Genomic DNA, 20181 nt, shown 5'->3' with positions numbered 1-20181 from the left:
GTAAAGAAATATGTTGCACAACTTGAATAAAAACAGGGGTTGGTGGACAGGGCACGTTCTGAGACATTAAGGAATCACTTACGTATACGTGGGAAATTAGGAAGCAGTAGTTCAAAAGGGAGGAGACAGGTTTGTAGCCCATCTTCAATGTTACTCAATATGTAAATTGAGCAAGGAGTAAAGGAATTGAAAGAAAAGTTTGGAGAAGGAATTAAAGTTCATAGAGAAGAAATAAAAACTCTTGAGGTTTGCTGATGACATTGTAATTCTGTCAGAGACAACAAGTGACTTGTAAGAGCAGTTAAATAGAATGGACAGTGTCTTAAAAGGAGGCTGTAAGTTGAACATCAACAAAAGCAAAACGAGGATAATGGAATGTAGTCAAATTAAATCATGCAATACTGAGGGCATCAGAGTAGGAAACAAGACACTAGTAGATGGGTATTGCTATTTGAGCAGTAAAATAACTGATGATGACTGAAGTAGTGAGGGTATAAAATGTAGACTAGCAATGGCAGGAAAAGCATTTCTGTAGAAGAGAAATTTGTTAATATCAAATATTAATTTAACTGTTAGGAAGTGTTTTCTCAGCATATTTGTCTGAAGTGTAACCTTGTGAAGAAGTGTAATGTGGACAATAAACAGTTTAGACAAGAAGTAAATAGGAGCTTTTGAAATGTGATGCTACAGAAGGATGCTGAAGTTTGGATTGGTAGACTATTTAACTATTGGGAAGGTACTGAACAAAACTGGGGAGTAAAGAAATATGTTGCACAACTTGAATAAAAACAGGGGTTGGTGGACAGGGCACGTTCTGAGACATTAAGGAATCACTTACGTATACGTGGGAAATTAGGAAGTGTAGGCATAAAAATATTCAAGGGAGACCAAGCGATGAAAATGGTTAGCAGGTTCAAAGGGATGTGCTGATAGAGTAGCATGGCTAGCGCATCAAACCAGTCTTCAGACTAAAGACCACATCAACAACAGCCATGGCGAAAAACATCTTCCAGTGGTCTTAATTCTTCAATTGTTTTCAAATTTTGGTTAGTCTTCCAGTACGGTAACAAGCCTGTTGTTGTTGTCGTTGTAGTTGTTGCATTAGTTGTTATTAACAATTTCCATTGTGTTTTTAATCTCCCAGAACATTTTAAGTATTAAGATGTGGTAGAGTTTCCAGGCCTTTCAATCAGAAACTTAGGTGCACCACCCCTGCGTGACCTGAAAACTGTACCTCAAAAAACTCATTATTTTAAAGTGCAATGCATGTAGGACATGGTGTAGCAAGCTGCACTTTGTGCTTTAGTTTTACAGAACTTGTGTACATTCCCAACTTGATTATAATGCACAGTCTATGTATGTGCCTGATCATCATACATAAGTGCATCAGACTGTTTGTGCCATAAGAGAATTAGGCTGACAGTAGGGGCACTTAGGGCCAATCCCATTCACAGACTTTCAGTTACTGTCTTGTTAGCAATGAGGCCCTTTGGGATTAATGTGAAGAGCTGTCTTTCGAAAATGGTTAGGAAAAATATGAGGGGAAGCTAAAAAGTAAAGGGACTTTCATAATTTCTTGCCTTAGGCATTGGTAACACTGCTAGTACCCAGGGCTGAAATATTGCCATCTGCAACAATTCTATATAATGTGGCACTCTTATTCCCGTGTTAGTTGTTGTGTTGTAGCAGATCATGAAACATGGCAGCTCCATTGTCAATCTGCACGAAGGAATAAATGAGAGCAGTGATTCGCTTTTTGTTTGTGGAAGGTGTTATATCTGCAGGATTTATTTGTTGAATGCAAGCGCAGTATGGTGACAGGTGTTTATTACGAAACAAGGTCTATGAATGGATAGAGTGCTTCAAACAGGGAAGAACTTCTCTTTGAAACGAGGAAAGATCAGGCAGGCCACTGACGTCAATGCTGAGGACAGTTTGGAAATCATTGAGGGTATGGTGATGGAAAACACAAATCACAGTGGATGAAATCAGCAATACTTTACATACCCAGTGTTGCCACATGTTATGGAAATCAGGGAATTTCAAACACATCAGGGAAATATCAGGGGAATTTGAAAAAAAGGAAAAAAAAAATAGTAAAAATCTCTGTTTTGTCTCAGTAGATGAAATGGTTTGTTTACTGAGGTGTCATGTGTCATTGCTGGATGGGTGCAGCTGAGTATGTGCGCTGTTTCCCTACTCCCTCATTCTTACTGCTTCTCCGCTTGATACCACTTCCCTCAGCTTGCAGTCAGTGCTGCCACCACTTCTTGCCACTAGCCTAGCAGCTGCCAATGAGAGGCAAGGATGTGTGAGGAGTGGTTTGTCTGGATCTGATTCCCAGAGACTGTAGACGCAGTGGCTGGGGACAGCAGTCATGTCTGCATGAGTTGTGTCTGAGTGATTGTTTGAATGTGCGTGCTCTAGTTTCCTGACAAAAGCTATGGCTGAAAATTTAGTTGTGAGAGTGTAATTTGCCCTTTCTAAGTGTCTGCCTGTGGCTCAACCGTCATTTTCACGGTGTGTCGCCACCTACCCTTATTATTATTGATTCTCAGAGTATTTGCACACATTATCTGTTACATGGATTGATCACCGTGGTCTCATTTCATCAACATGCTGTCTGGCTCGTGAATAGCTGGCCACACGAGTGGATTTCCGCTACGGGCCAAAACCGCAGGCTGTTTCTGTGGGTATCTTTAATGGATCGGGCTTGTCGATCTGAAGCCATTCCATTTCCAGTAATGTGTGGGTGCTGCCCATTGGATATAGTCTCACCGATTTACCTACAGGCTGGGTCTGTTTGTGTGTGGTGTAAAGCAGTAGATTTTCATGGTTTATCTATGGACACAGGACTGGTGCTCTTCAGCAGGATAGAGGTCATGACTGATGGATTTCAGGAATTGCAACTGTCTCACTGCAATTACATTGTACAGTGTGGCGTTTTATAGACATTTTATTTGTTCTAGTACATTTTGGCACTTCAAAAGTAGTTTATATGTTAGAAAGTATGGATGACAAGGAGAAGAAAATTGTCAGTCGCTGGCAGTTTGTACGCTATGTATTCATATATTTCTTGAAAGAAGTGTTGGGTTACACAATTCTTCCTCACCTTATGCACTTTTTCCAAGAGGCCTACTTTTTTCTGAGGTTGTTACTGAAATCAACGAAGGAATTTCAAATCTGCCTTGCGACTCCAAGGAAATCTGTATTTTTGTCACCAAACGTGTTTTGTTTTATTGAAATAAAATAACATCAGTGGTCTTAATGCAACACGCACATCTTTTGGGTTGCTTTCTCCATCTAAAAACAGTTCAATAGAAAAGACATTGATGTTAGTGCTTAATATTTTGCTCCCATCAGGAAACGCCATCTGCTTGCAAATTCGTCTTAGATATTTCCTTGTTTGCACTATTGTTTCATGTACCATAGCTACAAAGACAGATTGTCAATTTACGTCTTAACTTACCTTTGAGATCTCAAAATTTGCCAGGGATAAATGCTAAAACTTATCTGGAAATGAGGGAAATATCAGGGAATTTCACTGGGGGAACCTTGTGGCAATCCTGATACCAGTCATGGTTGAGCACATTCCATCATACACAACAGGCTAAATTTTGAGAAAGTGTGTGCAAGGTGGGTACCGAAAGAATTGTCACCACAGCATAAGGCACAAAGGATGTACATCTCTCATAAACTTTTGACATGTTATCGTTGCGAGGGAGATGGATTTTTGCAGCAAATCGTTACTGTGGATGAAATGTGGGTGTATTATCACGAATCGGAAAGTATAACCTGTGGCAACACTGGGTATGTAAAGTATTGCTGATTTCATCTACTGTGATTTGTGTTTTCCATCACCATACCCTCAATGATTTCCAAACTGTCCTCAGCATTAACGTCAGTGGCCTGCCTGATCTTTCCTCATTTCAAAGAGAAGTTCTTCCCTGTTTGAAGCACTCTATCCATTCATAGACCTTGTTTCGTAATAAACACCTGTCACCATACTGCGCTTGCATTCAACAAATAAATCCTGCAGATATAACACCTTCCACAAACAAAAAGCGAATCACTGCTCTCATTTATTCCTTGGTGCAGATTGGAAACGCCCATCATCACCAGAAGTTAAGAAATTTGAATATCAACCATCAGTTGGTAAGATTATGGTAACACATTCTGGGACATTGAAGAAGTGGTAGCTGTTAAGTTCACCCCAAGAGTCAAAACTGTGAACATTGAGAACCTTTGTGATGTGTTGGAAACTAAACTGAAACCTGTAGTCAGATCCGAATGTTTCATGGATAACTGCATAAAGGTGTCGTCCTTCACCAAGATAAAGCTCAGTGACATTCTACAAAACAGATGGCCAAAAATATAAAGTAGTTGGGGTTCAAATAGCTGAAACTCTCATTATGCAGTACAGGCCTAGTTCCAAGTGATTAACATGTATTTGGACCACTGAAGGAAATACTCAGGGGAAGATGATTTACAACCAATGCAGAAGTCATTGATATGGTGCAAAATTGGTCACAGATGCAACCAAGCAGCTATTTTTCCGACAGAATCAGAAAAACTTGTTAAACTATGGATGAAGTGCATTGAATTGCAGGGAGGTTAGTGTAGAAAAATAATGTATGTTTCAGCTTTCTGTCAATAGAATAAATATTTTGTTTTTTGAAAGTCTATACTTTTTGACTTTCCATCATATAAACCTATAATGGCTTTTAAATTTAACATAATCAGATTTTTAGATCTAATGTTGTAGATGACCACTACAATTTTACTATTATATTCATTGACAGATTTCAGATAGATTATATAATGGTTGTTGTTGTTGTGGTCTTCAGTCCTGAGACTGGTTTGATGCAGTCTCCATGCTACTCTGTCCTGTGCAAGCTTCTTCGTCTCCCAGTACCTACTGCAACCTACATCCTTCTGAATCTGCTTAGTGTAGTCATCTCTTGGTCTCCCTCTACGATTTTTACCCTCCACGCTGCCCTCCAATGCTAAATTTGTGATCCCTTGATGCCTCAAAACAAGTTCTACCAATCGATCCCTTCTTCTAGTCAAATTGTGCCACAAACTTCTCGTCTCCCCAATCCTATTCAGTACCTCTTCATTAGTTATGTGATCTACCCACCTTATCTTCAGCATTCTTCTGTAACACCACATTTCGAAAGCTTCTACTCTCTTCTTGTCCAAACTATTTATTGTCCATGTTTCGCTTCCATGCATGGCTACACTCCATACAAATACTTTCAGAAACGACTTCCTGACACTTAAATCTATACTCGATGTCAACAAATTTCTCTTCTTCAGAAACGCTTTCCTTGCCATTGCCAGTCTACATTTTATATCCTCTCTACTTCGACCATCATCAGTTATTTTACTTCCTAAATAGCAAAACTCCTTTACTACTTTAAGTGTCTCATTTCCTAATCTAATTCCCTCAGCATCACCAGATTTAATTTGAATACATTCCATTATACTCGTTTTGCTTTTGTTGATGTTCATCTTATATCCTCCTTTCAAGACACTATCCATTCCGTTCAACTGCTCTTCCAGGTCCTTTGCTGTCTCTGATAGAATTACAATGTCATCGGCGAACCTCAAAGTTTTTACTTCTTGTCCATGAATTTTAATACCTGCGCCGAATTTTTCTTTTGTTTCCTTTACTGCTTGCTCAATATACAGATTGAATAACATCGGGGAGAGACTACAACCCTGTCTCACTCCTTTCCCAACCACTGCTTCCCTTTCATGCCCCTCGACTCTTATGACTGCCATCTGGTTTCTGTACAAATTGTAAACACCCTTTCGCTCCCTGTACTTTACCCCTGCCACCTTCAGAATTTGAAAGAGAGTATTCCAGTCAACATTGTCAAAAGTTTTCTCCAAGTCTACAAATGCTAGAAACGTAGGTTTCCCTTTTCTTAATCTTTCTTGTAAGATAAGTCGTAAGGTCAGTATTGCTTCACGTGTTCCAACATTTCTACGGAATCAAAACTGATCCTTCCCGAGGTTTGCATCTACCAGTTTTTCCATTCATCTGTAAAGAATTCACGTTAGTATTTTGCAGCTGTGACTTATTAAACTGATAGTTCGGTAATTTTCACATCTGTCAGCACCTGCTTTCTTTGGGATTGGAATTATTATATTCTTCTTGAAGTCTGAGGGTATTTCGCCTGTCTCATACATCTTGCTCACCAACTGGTAGAGTTTTGTCATGACTGGCTCTCCCAAGGCCGTCAGTAGTTCTAATGGAATGTTGTCTACTCCGGGGGCCTTGTTTCGACTCAGGTCTTTCAGTGCTCTGTCAAACTCTTCACGCAGTATCTTATCTCCCATTTTGTCTTTATCTACATCCTCTTCCCTTTCAATAATATTGTCCTCAAGTACATCGCCCTTGTATAAACCCTCTATATACTCCTTCCACCTTTCTGCCTTCCCTTCTTTGCTTAGAACTGGGTTTCCATCTGAGCTCTTGATGTTCATACTAGTGGTTCTCTTCTCTCCAAAGGTCTCTTTAATTTTCCTGTAGACAGTAACTATCTTACCCTAGTGAGATAAGCTTCTGTATCCTTACATTTGTCCTCTAGCCATCCCTGCTTAGCCATTTTGCATTTCCTGTCGATCTCATTTTTGAGACATTTGTATTCCTTTTTGCCTGCTTCATTTACTGCATTTTTATATTTTCTCCTTTCATCAATTAAATTCAGTATTTATTCTGTTACCTAAGGATTTCCAGCAGCCCTCGTCTTTTTACCTACTTTATCCTCTGCTGCCTTCACTACTTCATCCCTCAAAGCTACCCATTCTTCTTCTACTGTATTTCTTTCCCCCATTCCTGTCAATTGTTCCCTTATGCTCTCCTTGAAACTCTGTACAACCTCTGGTTTAGTCAGTTTATCCAGATCCCATGTCCTTAAATTCCCACCTTTTTGCAGTTTCTTCAGTTTTAATCTACAGGTCATAACCAATAGATTGTGGTCAGAGTCCACATCTGCCCCTGGAAATGTCTTAAAATTTAAAACCTGATTCCTCAATCTCTGCCTTACCATTATATAATCTATCTGATACCTTTTAGTATCTCCAGGATTCTTCCATGTATACAACCTTCTTTTATGATTCTTGAACCAAGTGTTAGCTACGATTAAGTTATGCTCTGTGCAAAATTCTAGCAGACGGCTTCCTCTTTCATTTCTGAGCCCCAATCCATATTCACCCACTATGTTTCCTTCTCTCCCTTTTCCTACTGACAAATTCCAGTCACCCATGACTATTAAATTTTCGTCTCCCTTCACTACCTGAATAATTTCTTTTATCTCATCATACATTTCATCAATTTCGTCATCATCTGCAGAGCTAGTTGGCATATAAACTTATACTACTGTAGTAGGCATGGGCTTTGTGTCTATCTTGGCCACAATAATGCGTTAACTATGCTGTTTATAGTAGCTTACCCGCACTCCTATTTTTTTATTCATTATTAAACCTACTCCTGCATTACCCCTATTTGATTTTGTGTTTATAACCCTGTATTCACCTGACCAAAAGTCTTGTTCCTCCTGCCATTGAACTTCACTAATTCCCACTATATCTAACTTTAATCTATCCATTTCCCTTTTTAAATTTTCTAACCTACCTGCCCGATTAAGGGATCTGACATTCCACGCTCTGATCCATAGAACGCCAGTTTTCTTCCTCCTGATAATGGTAAGACAGAGATTTAGGAACCAGGTTTTAAATTGTAAGACATTTCCAGGTGCAGATGTGGACTCTGACCACAATCTGTTGGTTATGACCCGTAGATTAAAACTGAAGAAACTGCAAAAAGGTGGGAAGTTACAGAGATGGGACCTGGATAAACTAAAAGAACCAGAGGTTGTACATAGTTTCAGGGAAAGCATAAGGGAGCAATTGACAGGAATGGGGGAAAGAAATACAGTAGGAGAAGAATGGGTAGCTGTGAGGGATGAAGTAGTGAAGACAGCAGAGCATCAAGTAGGTAAAAAGACGAGGGCTAGTAGAAATCCTTGGGTAACAGGAGAAATATTGAATTTAATTGATGAAAGGAGAAAATATAAAAATGCAGTAAATGAAGAAGACAAAAAGGAATACAGACATCTCAAAAATGAGATCGACAGGAAGTGCAAAATGGCTAAGCAGGGATGGCTAGAGGACAAATGTAAGAATGTAGAGGCTTATCTCACTAGGGGTAAGATAGATACTGCCTACAGGAAAATTAAAGAGACCTTTAGAGATAAGAGAACCACTTGTATGAACATCAAGAGCTCAGATGGAAATCCAGTTCTAAGAAAAGAAGGGAAAGCAGAAAGGTGGAAGGAGTATATAGAGGGTCTATACAAGGGCGATTTACTTGAGGACAATATTATGGAAATGGAAGAGGATGTAGATGAAGATGAAATGGGAGATACGATACTACGTGAAGAGTTTGACAGAGCACTGAAAGACCTGAGTCTAAACAAGGTCCCCGGAGTAGACAACATTCCATTGGAACTACTGACAGCCTTGGGAGAGCCAGTCCTGACAAAACTCTACCATCTGGTGAGCAAGATGTATGAGACAGGCGAAATACCCTCAGACTTCAAGAAGAATATAATAATTCCAATCCCAAAGAAAGCAGGTGTTGACAGATGTGAAAATTACCGAACTATCAGTTTAATAAGCCACGGCTGCAAAATACTAACGCGAATTCCTTACAGACGAATGGAAAAACTGGTAGATGCGAACCTCGGGGAGGATCAGTTTTGATTCCGTAGAAATGTTGGAACACGTGAAGCAATACTGACCTTACGACTAATCTTACAAGAAAGATTAAGAAAAGGGAAACCTACGTTTCTAGCATTTGTAGACTTGGAGAAAACTTTTGACAATGTTGACTGGAATACTCTCTTTCAAATCCTGAAGGTGGCAGGGGTAAAATACAGGGAGCAAAAGGCTATTTACAATTTGTACAGAAACCAGATGGCAGTTATGAGAGTCAAGGGACATGAAAGGGAAGCAGTGGTTGGGAAGGGAGTGAGACAGGGTTGTAGTCTCTCCCCGATGCTATTCAATCTGTATATTGAGCAAGCAGTGAAGGAAGCAAAAGAAAAATTCGGAGTAGGTGTTAAAATCCATGGAGAAGAAATAAAAACTTTGAGGTTCGCCGATGACATTGTAATTCTGTCAGAGACAGCAAAGGACTTGGAAGAGCAGTTGAATGGAATGGATAGTGTCTTGAAAGGAGGATATAAGATGAACATCAACAAAAGCAAAACGAGTATAATGGAATGTATTCGAATTAAGGCAGGTGATGCTGAGGGAATTAGATTAGGAAATGAGACACTTAAAGTAGTAAAGGGGTTTTGCTATTTGGGGAGCAAAATAACTGATGATGGTTAAAGTAGAGAGGATATAAAGTGTAGACTGGCAATGGCAAGGAAAGTGTTTCTGAAGAAGAGAAATTTGTTGACATCGAGTATAGATTTAAGTGTCAGGAAGTCATTTCTGAAAGTATTTGTATGGAGTGTAGCCATGTATGGAAGTGAAACATGGACGATAAATAGTTTGGACAAGAAGAGAATATAATGTGGTGCTACAGAAGAATGCTGAAGATTAGATGGGTAGACCACATAACTAACGAGGAAGTATTGAATAGGATTTGGGAGAAGAGGAGTTTGTGCACAACTTGACTAGAAGAAGGGATTGGTTGGTAGGACATGTTCTGAGGCATCAAGGGATCACCAATTTAGTATCGGAGGGTAAAAATCGTAGAGGGAGACCAAGAGATGAATACACTAAACAGATCCAAAAGGATGTAGGTTGCAGTAGGTACTGGGAGATGATGAAGCTTGCAGAGAATAGAGTAGCATGGAGATTTGCATCAAACTAGTCTCAGGACTGAAGACCACAACAACAACAATTCATTGTTCAGCTGTGTAAAACTTTACAAGATTCAGCCTCTTTAATCTTAAGCTAACAAATATAGTTTCATTAACTGCTTCTGTGTCTCTCAGTTTCTTGCTTTCTTCTGTGAGTGAAAGCATGTGAATTTCTTCAGGTCTTGATTTCAGTGGTTAGGTAGTCTGCCATGTGGCCTTCATATTTCTTTGAGAGTCTTACTCTAGTAGTGCCATGGTCCATATTTGTCATTTCTTCATGCAATATGTCCTGTCCATTTCCATTTTAGAGCCTTTACCCTCTCCAGAATGTCCTAGATTCCTGTTAATACTCTTATGTCTTTACTTCTTTTCTGATCATTCTTGGTGAGATTTAAGAGTGACCTTGACATAGCTCCCTGAGCCATTCATAGTTTCCATTTGAAATTTGTTTAAACTCCTAATTCATAACCATATGTTGTACAGAAACACACTCTTCAAGGCCACCTTTTTTAAGTTTCTTAGTGTATTAAATTTTTAAAAAAAGGTGGATTTTTTTCATAATCCCTCCAACCTTGCTTGATTTGGTGATGAATTAGGGATTGAAGTCTCATTGGATGTCAGTTAACTGTCGTAGATGTATGGATTAACGTTTTCAGACAGCTATTGTACAGTATTATTGGTGTTGCAGTTATCTTCTTGTTGTGCATAGCACTTGTTTTGGACAGATTTATTATATATATATATATATATATATATATATATATATATATATAGAGAGAGAGAGAGAGAGAGAGAGAGAGAGAGAGAGGGGGGGGGGGGGGGGGGATTGGCTGTTCAGTGCTTTTTCCATTGTTGTGTTTTCAGGGTCAGCCTGCCAGATAGGTTCACAGTTACAACATGAATTGTGTGCATTGCTGAATGCACTGGAGCAAATGAGACATGACAAAAGAGTTCGTCTGCTCGGATACTTACAGTGCACTCACGCCCTCCTGCAAATGTACCCAACTGAGAAAATTGTCCAGAACATACATGACTACTATCTACCACTACAATAGAATTGGAAGAAGTTGTCATTCTGCTCAGTTCCAGAACCCATGGAATAAGGGAGAGAAACAAGATTACAGCAGCCAGAGAGTTTTTCAAGGCTGAAAGATTTTAACAAAGTATCACTAACCTAGAGGCTACAGTCTCACTGTTGAGCCAAAAGAACATTCATCAAGGAGAGGAAATGTGGCTGAAGATAAAAAATGACCATAAACTGTGGCATTCTTCATTCCAGCCATAGAGACTAGATTAATTCTCACATGCACTAGTTCCCATACAGTGGATACCACACTTGTATGTGACTCTCTACTCCGGTGTACACATTTCAGTATGTTTCATTTGAATTGTGTGTCAGATATTCTGAATGCTGAAGTGCAATTATTACAATGAAAAAATTTAGCATTTGACAGCTATTAAGAACACTTATTTGTATGTATTAAAATACATTCAAATAAGAGTTCTTAATAGCTGTCAAACGCTTTGTGGTGAGATCATGGTGTTGAAGGTTCTAAATCCCAACGTCATAAACATCAGGTGCCACTCTCTCCCATGTTACATAGGAACTGAGGCAAATCAATTAACGAAATGAACAGAAAATCCCAGGGAGCACTGCACTCTCCGCCTGTATGCTGTAATGTTGCTATTGGGGTATAGACTCGTACATGAGTGGGAAGAAAAATGGTTAGAAGTGACGAGTGTTAAGTAACAGTTACTGACGGCAGCTAGTCATCTGCGACATACCTGCAATTTGAAGATGCTTCTCCAGTTAGAGGTGCATGTGGTACTTAGATTTCAGTTCACAACAACAGGACAGAAGGTTGTGTACCAACTTATCTGCCATGTATTTTAATGTTCCATGAAGGGAATGTGATATGAATTACAATATTTTATGAAATGTATTAAGAGTTTACTCCCCAAATTATTAGGGTAGAGATTTTAATGTGTCATCTAGTTCTTTTATATTATCAACTAGATGATTCTCTTTAATTATAATTGCTTCAACTGTTAGAGTAAGTTACTTAATTTTTAATGCCTCTTTATTATACCAATAATTTTACATTATGTGTGATTGGACATTATTGAACAACCAGTTGACAGAGGTACAGTTCTGTCTATGTTCTTTCAAACCTTTTATTCTAACAAGGCCACTAATAATCTTATTAATAAGCACTTTATACCTAATCATCATAATTGGTATCAGTGAAGAATGAGATGTAACATTTGCAACTGTAATGTGAAGAGCTAGGTTTTATATGAGATGCAGTTCAACAAAGACAGCCCCTCCCCCCAGCAGTTCAACAAAGACAGCCCCTCCCCCCAAGTATTTTATTAATCTGGGGAAATATGCAAACTATTGGGACAGTTAGAACTGAAGTCAGGTAAAGATTTTCATATGAAATCATTGTTGGAGATGTAGAGATCATTCTGAGCTGCTTAGTTGCATCACCTTCGTATCGATGGCAGGCAATGAAAACCTTGTAACTCCATCTGTCTGTGGAAACTCATAATTCCAGTAATGTCACAAAAAAGAGATTGGTTAAGTCAATATCTAAGCTTCTACTATACAGTTACACATGTAGAAATGTTCTGTATCACTTATATTATTTTATAAGAAACAGTTTTTGCTTCGCCTGCAAAGAGCAACCAAATGGAGTTAAGAGGCTGTCATTGCACATTGAAATATGTTAAATAAACAATACAATATATCCTTTGGTTAACTGCGGTAGTTAATTATTATTAAATATGCCAACTGTACCGAGGGGCTGTGTATTTGATACAACATACTTGTTGATTTTTTAATATCTATATAAGTATATAAAGAACACCTGGTTTCTCTCTGTTTTCAAATCAGCATACTTGTGCCCTGGAATCAGGCTTCCGCAACACTGGAGTCACAATTGGTCACAGAGGAAAAGTCATGCTGGCAATACGTAGCTGCTTAAACCTGGAAGTTCCACTTTCTCATGCTGGGAAACTATTAGTCTCTGAAGAGGTGAGGTATTTTAAATATCCATTACACATTGTAGATAACAGTTGTGCAACAAAATTAAGTACAATGGTCATAAAAAGTATCCAGCAATTGTATAATAATAATAATAATAATAATAATAATAATAATAATAATATATGCAGTGTAGGCTGGTAGCAACTATAGCAACGTAAAGATTAGTTGCTTTGTGAGATGCAGGGATTGATGTTCATTGGCTGGTTGTTGTGTTGTTTGCCTTGGAAATGGACAAGAAAATTACAAATCAGTTCATGTAAAGTGTACACTATTATCTGCTCCCTAATGTCAAATGAGTGTTACAGTGTGACATCCATAAATTGGTGGCTAATGATGAATTGCCAGTGCAGTAGTAGTGCTAAAAGTTAGAATACCCACAAATATGAATGAACAAGTTCCCCATTAATTGCAAACAAATATGTGGTGTGGACTGCTGATGCATTCATCTAGATTGTCCAGTGATGCATGCCCAATTCAGTTTATGCAACATTTCCTTATGTCGAGATAAATTTTGCTCATCATCATTTTAGGCAACCTCAGTTATCAAAAAATTGATGAACAGTGGGGGCCATGGACACTTGTAGAAGATTACATGAAAAACTTTGAGCAGTACACCTGTAATAAAGATATTTTCGTAACCTTTGTTGTTATGTTTCAGAAACAAGGGTACAATAGAACACTCATGAAAATGTCTGCCCCTGGAAAGGCCTAACTACTAAGTCCATGACTTATATACTTTAATGTAAAAAGGCTGTAACAGTGAATGGAATCATGTGACTGTTTCTGAGAAATAATCACTTCTATAAATTTCTGGCATAAGATACCACACCATTGCCATAGTATATTCAGCAACACTGCAGAATCACTGTTGACCAATGGTGCGGCACTTTTTAATGACAGCACGTATCTCACACTACCAACATCATGTACAACCACCATTATATTTTGAGACAACTTGGATAAGCTTTGAATTTGATGTGGATTTGCAGAATACAGTGATGACCGTTTTGTGTGGACTTATGGCTGAGGTGTATGGCATGAGCATGCAGTAGATGTAAGGATTGCAGTTTGGGCTCATGCTTTCAGGATACTGAGCCACTTTCCTGTAGAAATTAACATGGATTTCTGTACAACACTGGGTTTGTTCTGTTCACAATATTCGTAAGGCTGTGGATAGCAGAGCCTTGGTTGATGCCATTTTTCTTAACTTCTGGAAAACCTTTGAGTATGGGCCACTTCATTTTACTCCCTTGCTGTTGTTGCCATGACACTGGGGACATTTCAGAAAGGCAGCTCTTCAGTTGATGCCAGGCTCTGGGTGTATAAATATACTATAAGTTCACCCTATATGCTGTGGAGTGTTACCACTGGTATTCACTGCTGGAGAGTACTTAACCAGAGTACCAATTCTGTGAATGTGATCTGTGTGTTTTGTGCTCAGAATTATCTTTACCTTTAAAGCTTCTCTTTCTATATTCATGTCGCTCCTCCTTGAAGTAGGGGTCCTGCTGTGGAGTGCCATTTGCAGTTATATTGACCTTCTTCAATGTCTGCAGGAAAATTCTGTGATAATGGAAGATTATGTTTGCTACCCACTAGCTATGAAATCATGTAACCACTTCTTTTCAAAATCCTTCTGTATTTAACATTCCCCGTAACACTTTCAACATATTAATTAAACATCCTCATTTAAGCTCTTAATAACCAAACTCGTCAACAGGTAGATCATTAGTATCCCAAAATCAACAAGTAAGTAATTAAGTAATTCCAGCCTCTCTCTCTTTTTTTTCCGAAACGACAGCCATTGTCACACCAACCTCTTCTTCTTTGGCATCTATGGCCCTCCAAGTTGCAACATCAAAGTGTAAATGGCTCCTTTCCCACCAGTAAAACACTTGCCCTCCAATGTGTCTCATGTGTGTACCTTGCTTATATTTGTGCATCATACATGTACATGAATAAAAAATGCACACACAGTATGCTGTTTTCTTTTAGCATTAGTATCAAATCTTAAGGTTTCTACACAACCCTGTTTCATTGACACAGTAGAAGGGAAGTGGAACATGTTGCTACTTTTAATAGCAGCATGTACCACCACAGCTGTTAGGTTACCATGTGTGCTGTTTAACTGAATAATGATGGCTTCATCTACATCTGTGTACATAAGCTACAAGGTATGGTGTACCACATACCATCAGCAGTCATTTCCTTTCCACATGGAATTGGAGTGAGGAAAAAAGATTGTCTATGTCTCTGTATGAGCCTTAATTTCTTTTATCTTGTCTTCACAGTCTTACACTTAATGTACATTGGCGGCAATAGAATCAACAGGCAGTTAGCTGCAAACGCCTATTCTCTAAACTTTCTCAAGAGTGTTTCACAAAAATCCCTCTAGGGATTCCCATTTGAGTTGATGGAGCATCTCCACAACAGTCGTTGTGCTGATTGAACATCTCAGAAACAAATCTAGCAGCACACTTATGAATTGCTTAGCTGTCATCCTTTAGTCACTATTGCCTTAGTGTCGGCTTACACACACACATATTTGTACGTCTTCTTGTCAATAGATCAGTGTAATCTGCAAATTAATGTACTTTGTTCATGAGATCTATTATACAAGCAGTAGTCCACAAATCGTAAGTGCAGGCAGAGCACAGTATGAGTAGCTGGACCAAGTAAAGTCATTTAATTCATTAACTGTATAGTTGGGAATAATGCTGGCCTGTTAAATGTTACAAAATTACACCTCGTTGCAAGCCTGCAAATAGTAGTTTGGTCAAATTATGGCAAACTCTTCCTAAACCAACTGATTCTAAAATTCATTGTGAGAATAGGTTTCATAACACAACTTTAAGTTTCTGATGTGGTTAGAGACCAGAGATTAATGTGTAGTATTGTACAAGTCCCCTGGACCAGTCTTTATAAAATGCAGTGTACTAGCACCTAAAAAGCCACGTTAACATTAACTTTGGAGTCCATCCTGACTTGCAAGATGTTGAAATATCACAAGAAACTGAAGTTGAGTTGTTTCCAGGTTGTGAATCCGATGAAGTCAAAATCAGCCTTGCAGAGTTTGAATTCCCTGCACATAATTACAGACAGGCCCTGAGGCATTACATGTACTGCCTTGGATATGCTTGCTTCCATCCAATTACATACTTGCTTCACCCAGCCATTGTATACTTGAGAAAAACCCTATTTACTTAAAGTTAACAGCAATGATGTTAAGCATATTAAAACTATTTTTTGTACTGCTCATTTAGAGACCTTACTGTTAGCTCTACATCTGCTGATTCTCTCATAGTAATAATAATAATAATAATAATAATAATAATAATAATAATAAAATGATAAATCTGTCAGTCTGTCAAAAATACATCAAACAACAAAGATAGATCTAAATTCTGCTGATTAATACAGCTTGTCACTTTGGAAGTGGTGTTTTGTGTGTGCTTTTCATTGGTGATATCAGAAGTTCCATATTTTGCACCTTTTTTTAATAACAGTTTTAATAAGTACCTTTTGATTTACATGCTGATTTTATAATGAAATGGAACAGATGTACATCATGAAAGTGGCCATGTGTGGAAATCACTGGTGACTTGCAACCTTGTGCAATGAGTTTATCAAGTTGTTTCAGAGACACACAAGTTTGAAATTATTGAACTCACAAATTGACTTCACAATAATTTCAACTTGTCACTCTAAGGACTGGAAAGCATGATCTGTGTAGTTGCATATTAGAATAATTGGTTACTATCAGTGACATTAAGTTGAAACACCCCCAATTCAAATTTCTAGAGTGATCTAGCAGCCTAACCTTGTATTTTAATGACTATTAACTAATGGATAAGAGTTGATTGGTTTTACAAGGTGTACAACTTTGCTTCCGCCATTTTGTACCCAACATTTGAGGCTTTAATGAAACAACTTGGTTATACATGTATCATTCAAAGTATTTTCCATCACTGGCCACTACTTTCTTCCATATTTTTGGCAGTACATGAATCCTGTGTCAAAAAAATTGTTCATCTTTTGAAGTGATCCACAAATAGATCCAATTTGTGACTTATTCATGAGATCAGAAGTGTTAGTCAGCCAGGCCATGTGCCATTGATCTAAACAGGTGATAGTCAAAGGGAGCAATGTCTGGAGAATATGGTGGGTGGTGTAGGACTTCCCATTTTAACGTTTCGAAGTACATTTTGACTCTTTTGTATGTGGGGTCAAGTTTTGTAGTGCTGCAAAATCAGTTTATTGTGCCTCTTGCTGTATTGTGGCTGTTTGTCTTTTAATGCTCAAACACATTAATTGCATTCGATAATGAGCACCTGTGATTGTTTCACTTGGTTTTAACATCTCATAGTACATGATGCCGAGCTGGTCCCACTAAATGCAGAACAGGATCTTGGAGATGTGAATATTTGGTTTGGCTGTAGACATGGAAGCATGGCTGGGATATCCCCATGATTTTTTGCATTTAGGGTTATCGTAAAGAACCCATTTTTTGTCCCCAGTTCCAATGTGATGCAGAAACCCCTTCCATTTTTGCCTCTGAAGCAACTGTTCACAAACACACACATGCCGTTCAATGTCTCTTGGTTTCAGCTCACACGGTACCCAAGTTCCTTCTTTCTGAATCATGCCCATAGCTTTGAGAAGTTTTGGAATGACTTGTTGTGTCACTCCCACTAATCATGCAAATTTTTCTTAAGTTTGGCATGAGTTTTCTCTTAGCAATGTCTCCAATTCTGTATCTTCGAAAACATTCTCTCTTCCACCACTGTGCCGGTCTACGACATTAAAATCACTGTTCTACAAATGTTGAAACCACTCGTGACATGTTCTTTCACTAATAGCATTCTTACCGTACGTACTTGAGAGCATGTGATGAGACTTAGCTGCTGTTTTCTTCATATTGATACAAACAGTGACACCTCCCGCAAATGATGAGAATTGGCTCATAAACTGACATTTTCAGTCAATAACAACTATATGATGCAGACACAAATCGATTAATGTTCGAATAAGGTTATGTTGACCGAGGTCCAAGCTAACTGCCTGACGTCTGCAATCTGTTTCTTTCAACTACTACTTACCGTTGTCACCACGTATTGGCAAACTGCGGAAGCAAAGTTGTACACCTTGTAACTACTACAGGAGATGTTTCAGTCTGATTTTGGATGCTCAATAATACTATTTTAAGGAATAAGTATTTTGCATTAACAAAGTTCTTATGTCGATAAATCGTCACATGCTGTCACAATAATCTGCACGCATTAGGCCTCACTGCAACCCATTGACCAGCACGGTAGACATATCATATCGGCACTCCCTAACTTTGTAATCACTTTTTGGTGAAACAAATACTTTGTCACCATCCTCTATAATTCTCACAGTTTGATGAGGGTCAACTGATAGCGATGAGGTCATACTCAGCCACTACAATTATTTGCAGCACATCTCCTGCTATAACACAGTATCATTCACTGGGTGCACATGGCATGTTAGCCAACACAAAATTCCCTCAATTAAATTTTCTGTTGTTAGTGATTGAATGATCTAACAGACTAACCTTTTATTTTAATGATCACTATCTAATGGATGAGCTGATCAGTTTTTACTACTACAGGAGATGTTTCAGTCTGATATTGGCTTCCCAGTAATACTTTATTGAAGGAATAGAGGTTTTGCAGTAACCAAAGTTATGTCGGTTTGCATTATGTAAAGCTATGTATTCTGGTTAAACACAGAAAGCAACATTGTTGGCCTAACTTGACCTTTGTGAGTAACAGACTGTCGATCCCTTACAGAGTGGTAATTCATCCACAAGCTTTCTATGCAGATTCATTAAACATAATAGTTTTCTTTATTGATTGAAGAGGGGGGGGGGGGGGGGGGAATCCTAGGTCATCTGCCAGCAATCCTGATTTTACAAACGTCCACCTGATTGGGATGACATGATGGAATAATTGAGTGGCAAAAGTTTTTGAAGAAGGGAGTAGAAAGCTATTGCAGTTGTTCCAAATTGTATAGGAAATAATTTTGTTTTAGTTTTTTGTCTCTTCAGGCAATACCATTGAAAGAAAGGGCACAGTTGTGCACACGGGGGTGACAATATTGGAAAATAGTTAGGGAGCTGTACAGATTACATGCACCCAGTATAGTTTGAAAATATGATCAGTCATCAGTCACAACCATAAAGCTATTTTAGGAGTGTGTGCCCAGAATGATTTATGAAGAAACACTGTCATAAATTTAGCTGTGGAGAGGGAAGAAGCTAGAGAAGAATTCAAAGGAAGAATTATTTAGCCACCATAAATGTGTAACTTTGTGACAGTGGCATTGCAACACATTTAAAATTTCACTCCATCCCATCCTCGACGTTCTGAACCTTACCGTTAGGTGTAGAAGAGTCTTAGAATGTGTTGAGATATTTGCACTTCGAGCCTGTAGAAGGCGCTGCTCCTTGTGTAGATCAGATTCCAGCAACATTGTGGATTAAGCTGACACTTCCATATGTATAAAGACCTATAGGAGCAATAGTGCAAAGACAAGTAAAAATTATATGTAAAACATATTATGCATCTGTTTGACTGAATACTATATATTTGTGTTATAGTTCTTGATACATACAAAGTCACTTACCGTGGATTTGTGGGGGCAACATTGTGACAGCAAAATGCAGTTATTTTTCTTAGTCATTATCTAGAGCCCTGTCAATTTAGAAATTGAATGGAGGAGGCAATAAATAATGTCAGGTGGGGAAATCCATTAAATTTCAAGAGCGCAGCCACCTATAGTTTATATCTTATTTCTCTTAAATTTTGGCCTTATCTCTTTTGGGCATCTTCAGAGTGAGCTGACATGCTACAGTTCTTGTTCTGTTGTTTTAAGCATGGTAAATACAAGCACCAGAGACACTGATCAGCTGCAGTGAATCTGTGGCTACACAGTCGATCCATCCTGGGATATTGATGTGTCATTATTAGCTGGTTGCAGTGATGTCTTTGAGAGTTTATTTAAAAAAGAAAAATCCATGGTCTGTATGGGTTGAAACTTCTACCTTTGTTGATTAAGTTCTTTACCAAATAAATTTCAGCTGCTTCTTTCACAACTGAGTCCCAAAAAGATGAAGTTGATGCTGGAATTGGACATATTTATACCTCATAAAGTGTTTGGTGTTGATGCAGTGCTCTGCTACAATTTATTGAGCTGTAAGCGTCAGGTGTATCTACGGTGTTC

The 20181-nt window shown here is 38.4% G+C and overlaps 1 protein-coding gene across 4 annotated transcripts in view; it reads left to right on the top strand.

Moving 5' to 3' along the window:
• The window catches only part of LOC126271747 (tRNA wybutosine-synthesizing protein 3 homolog), a 51966-nt gene that overhangs the window by 15397 nt on the left and 16388 nt on the right, over nt 1-20181 (top strand). For all 4 annotated transcript variants that reach the window (XM_049974176.1, XM_049974174.1, XM_049974177.1 and 1 more), the window contains exon 3: nt 12784-12924. In XM_049974176.1, the coding sequence (XP_049830133.1) occupies nt 12784-12924 (141 nt within the window). The remainder of the gene's footprint in view (nt 1-12783; nt 12925-20181) is intronic.

This window comes from Schistocerca gregaria, chromosome 1 (assembly GCF_023897955.1).
Source record: "Schistocerca gregaria isolate iqSchGreg1 chromosome 1, iqSchGreg1.2, whole genome shotgun sequence".
Classification (NCBI taxonomy): domain Eukaryota; kingdom Metazoa; phylum Arthropoda; class Insecta; order Orthoptera; family Acrididae; genus Schistocerca; species Schistocerca gregaria.
The sequence above is the reverse complement of the archived record's forward strand: the minus strand, read 5'-3'. Positions and strand labels throughout refer to the sequence as shown.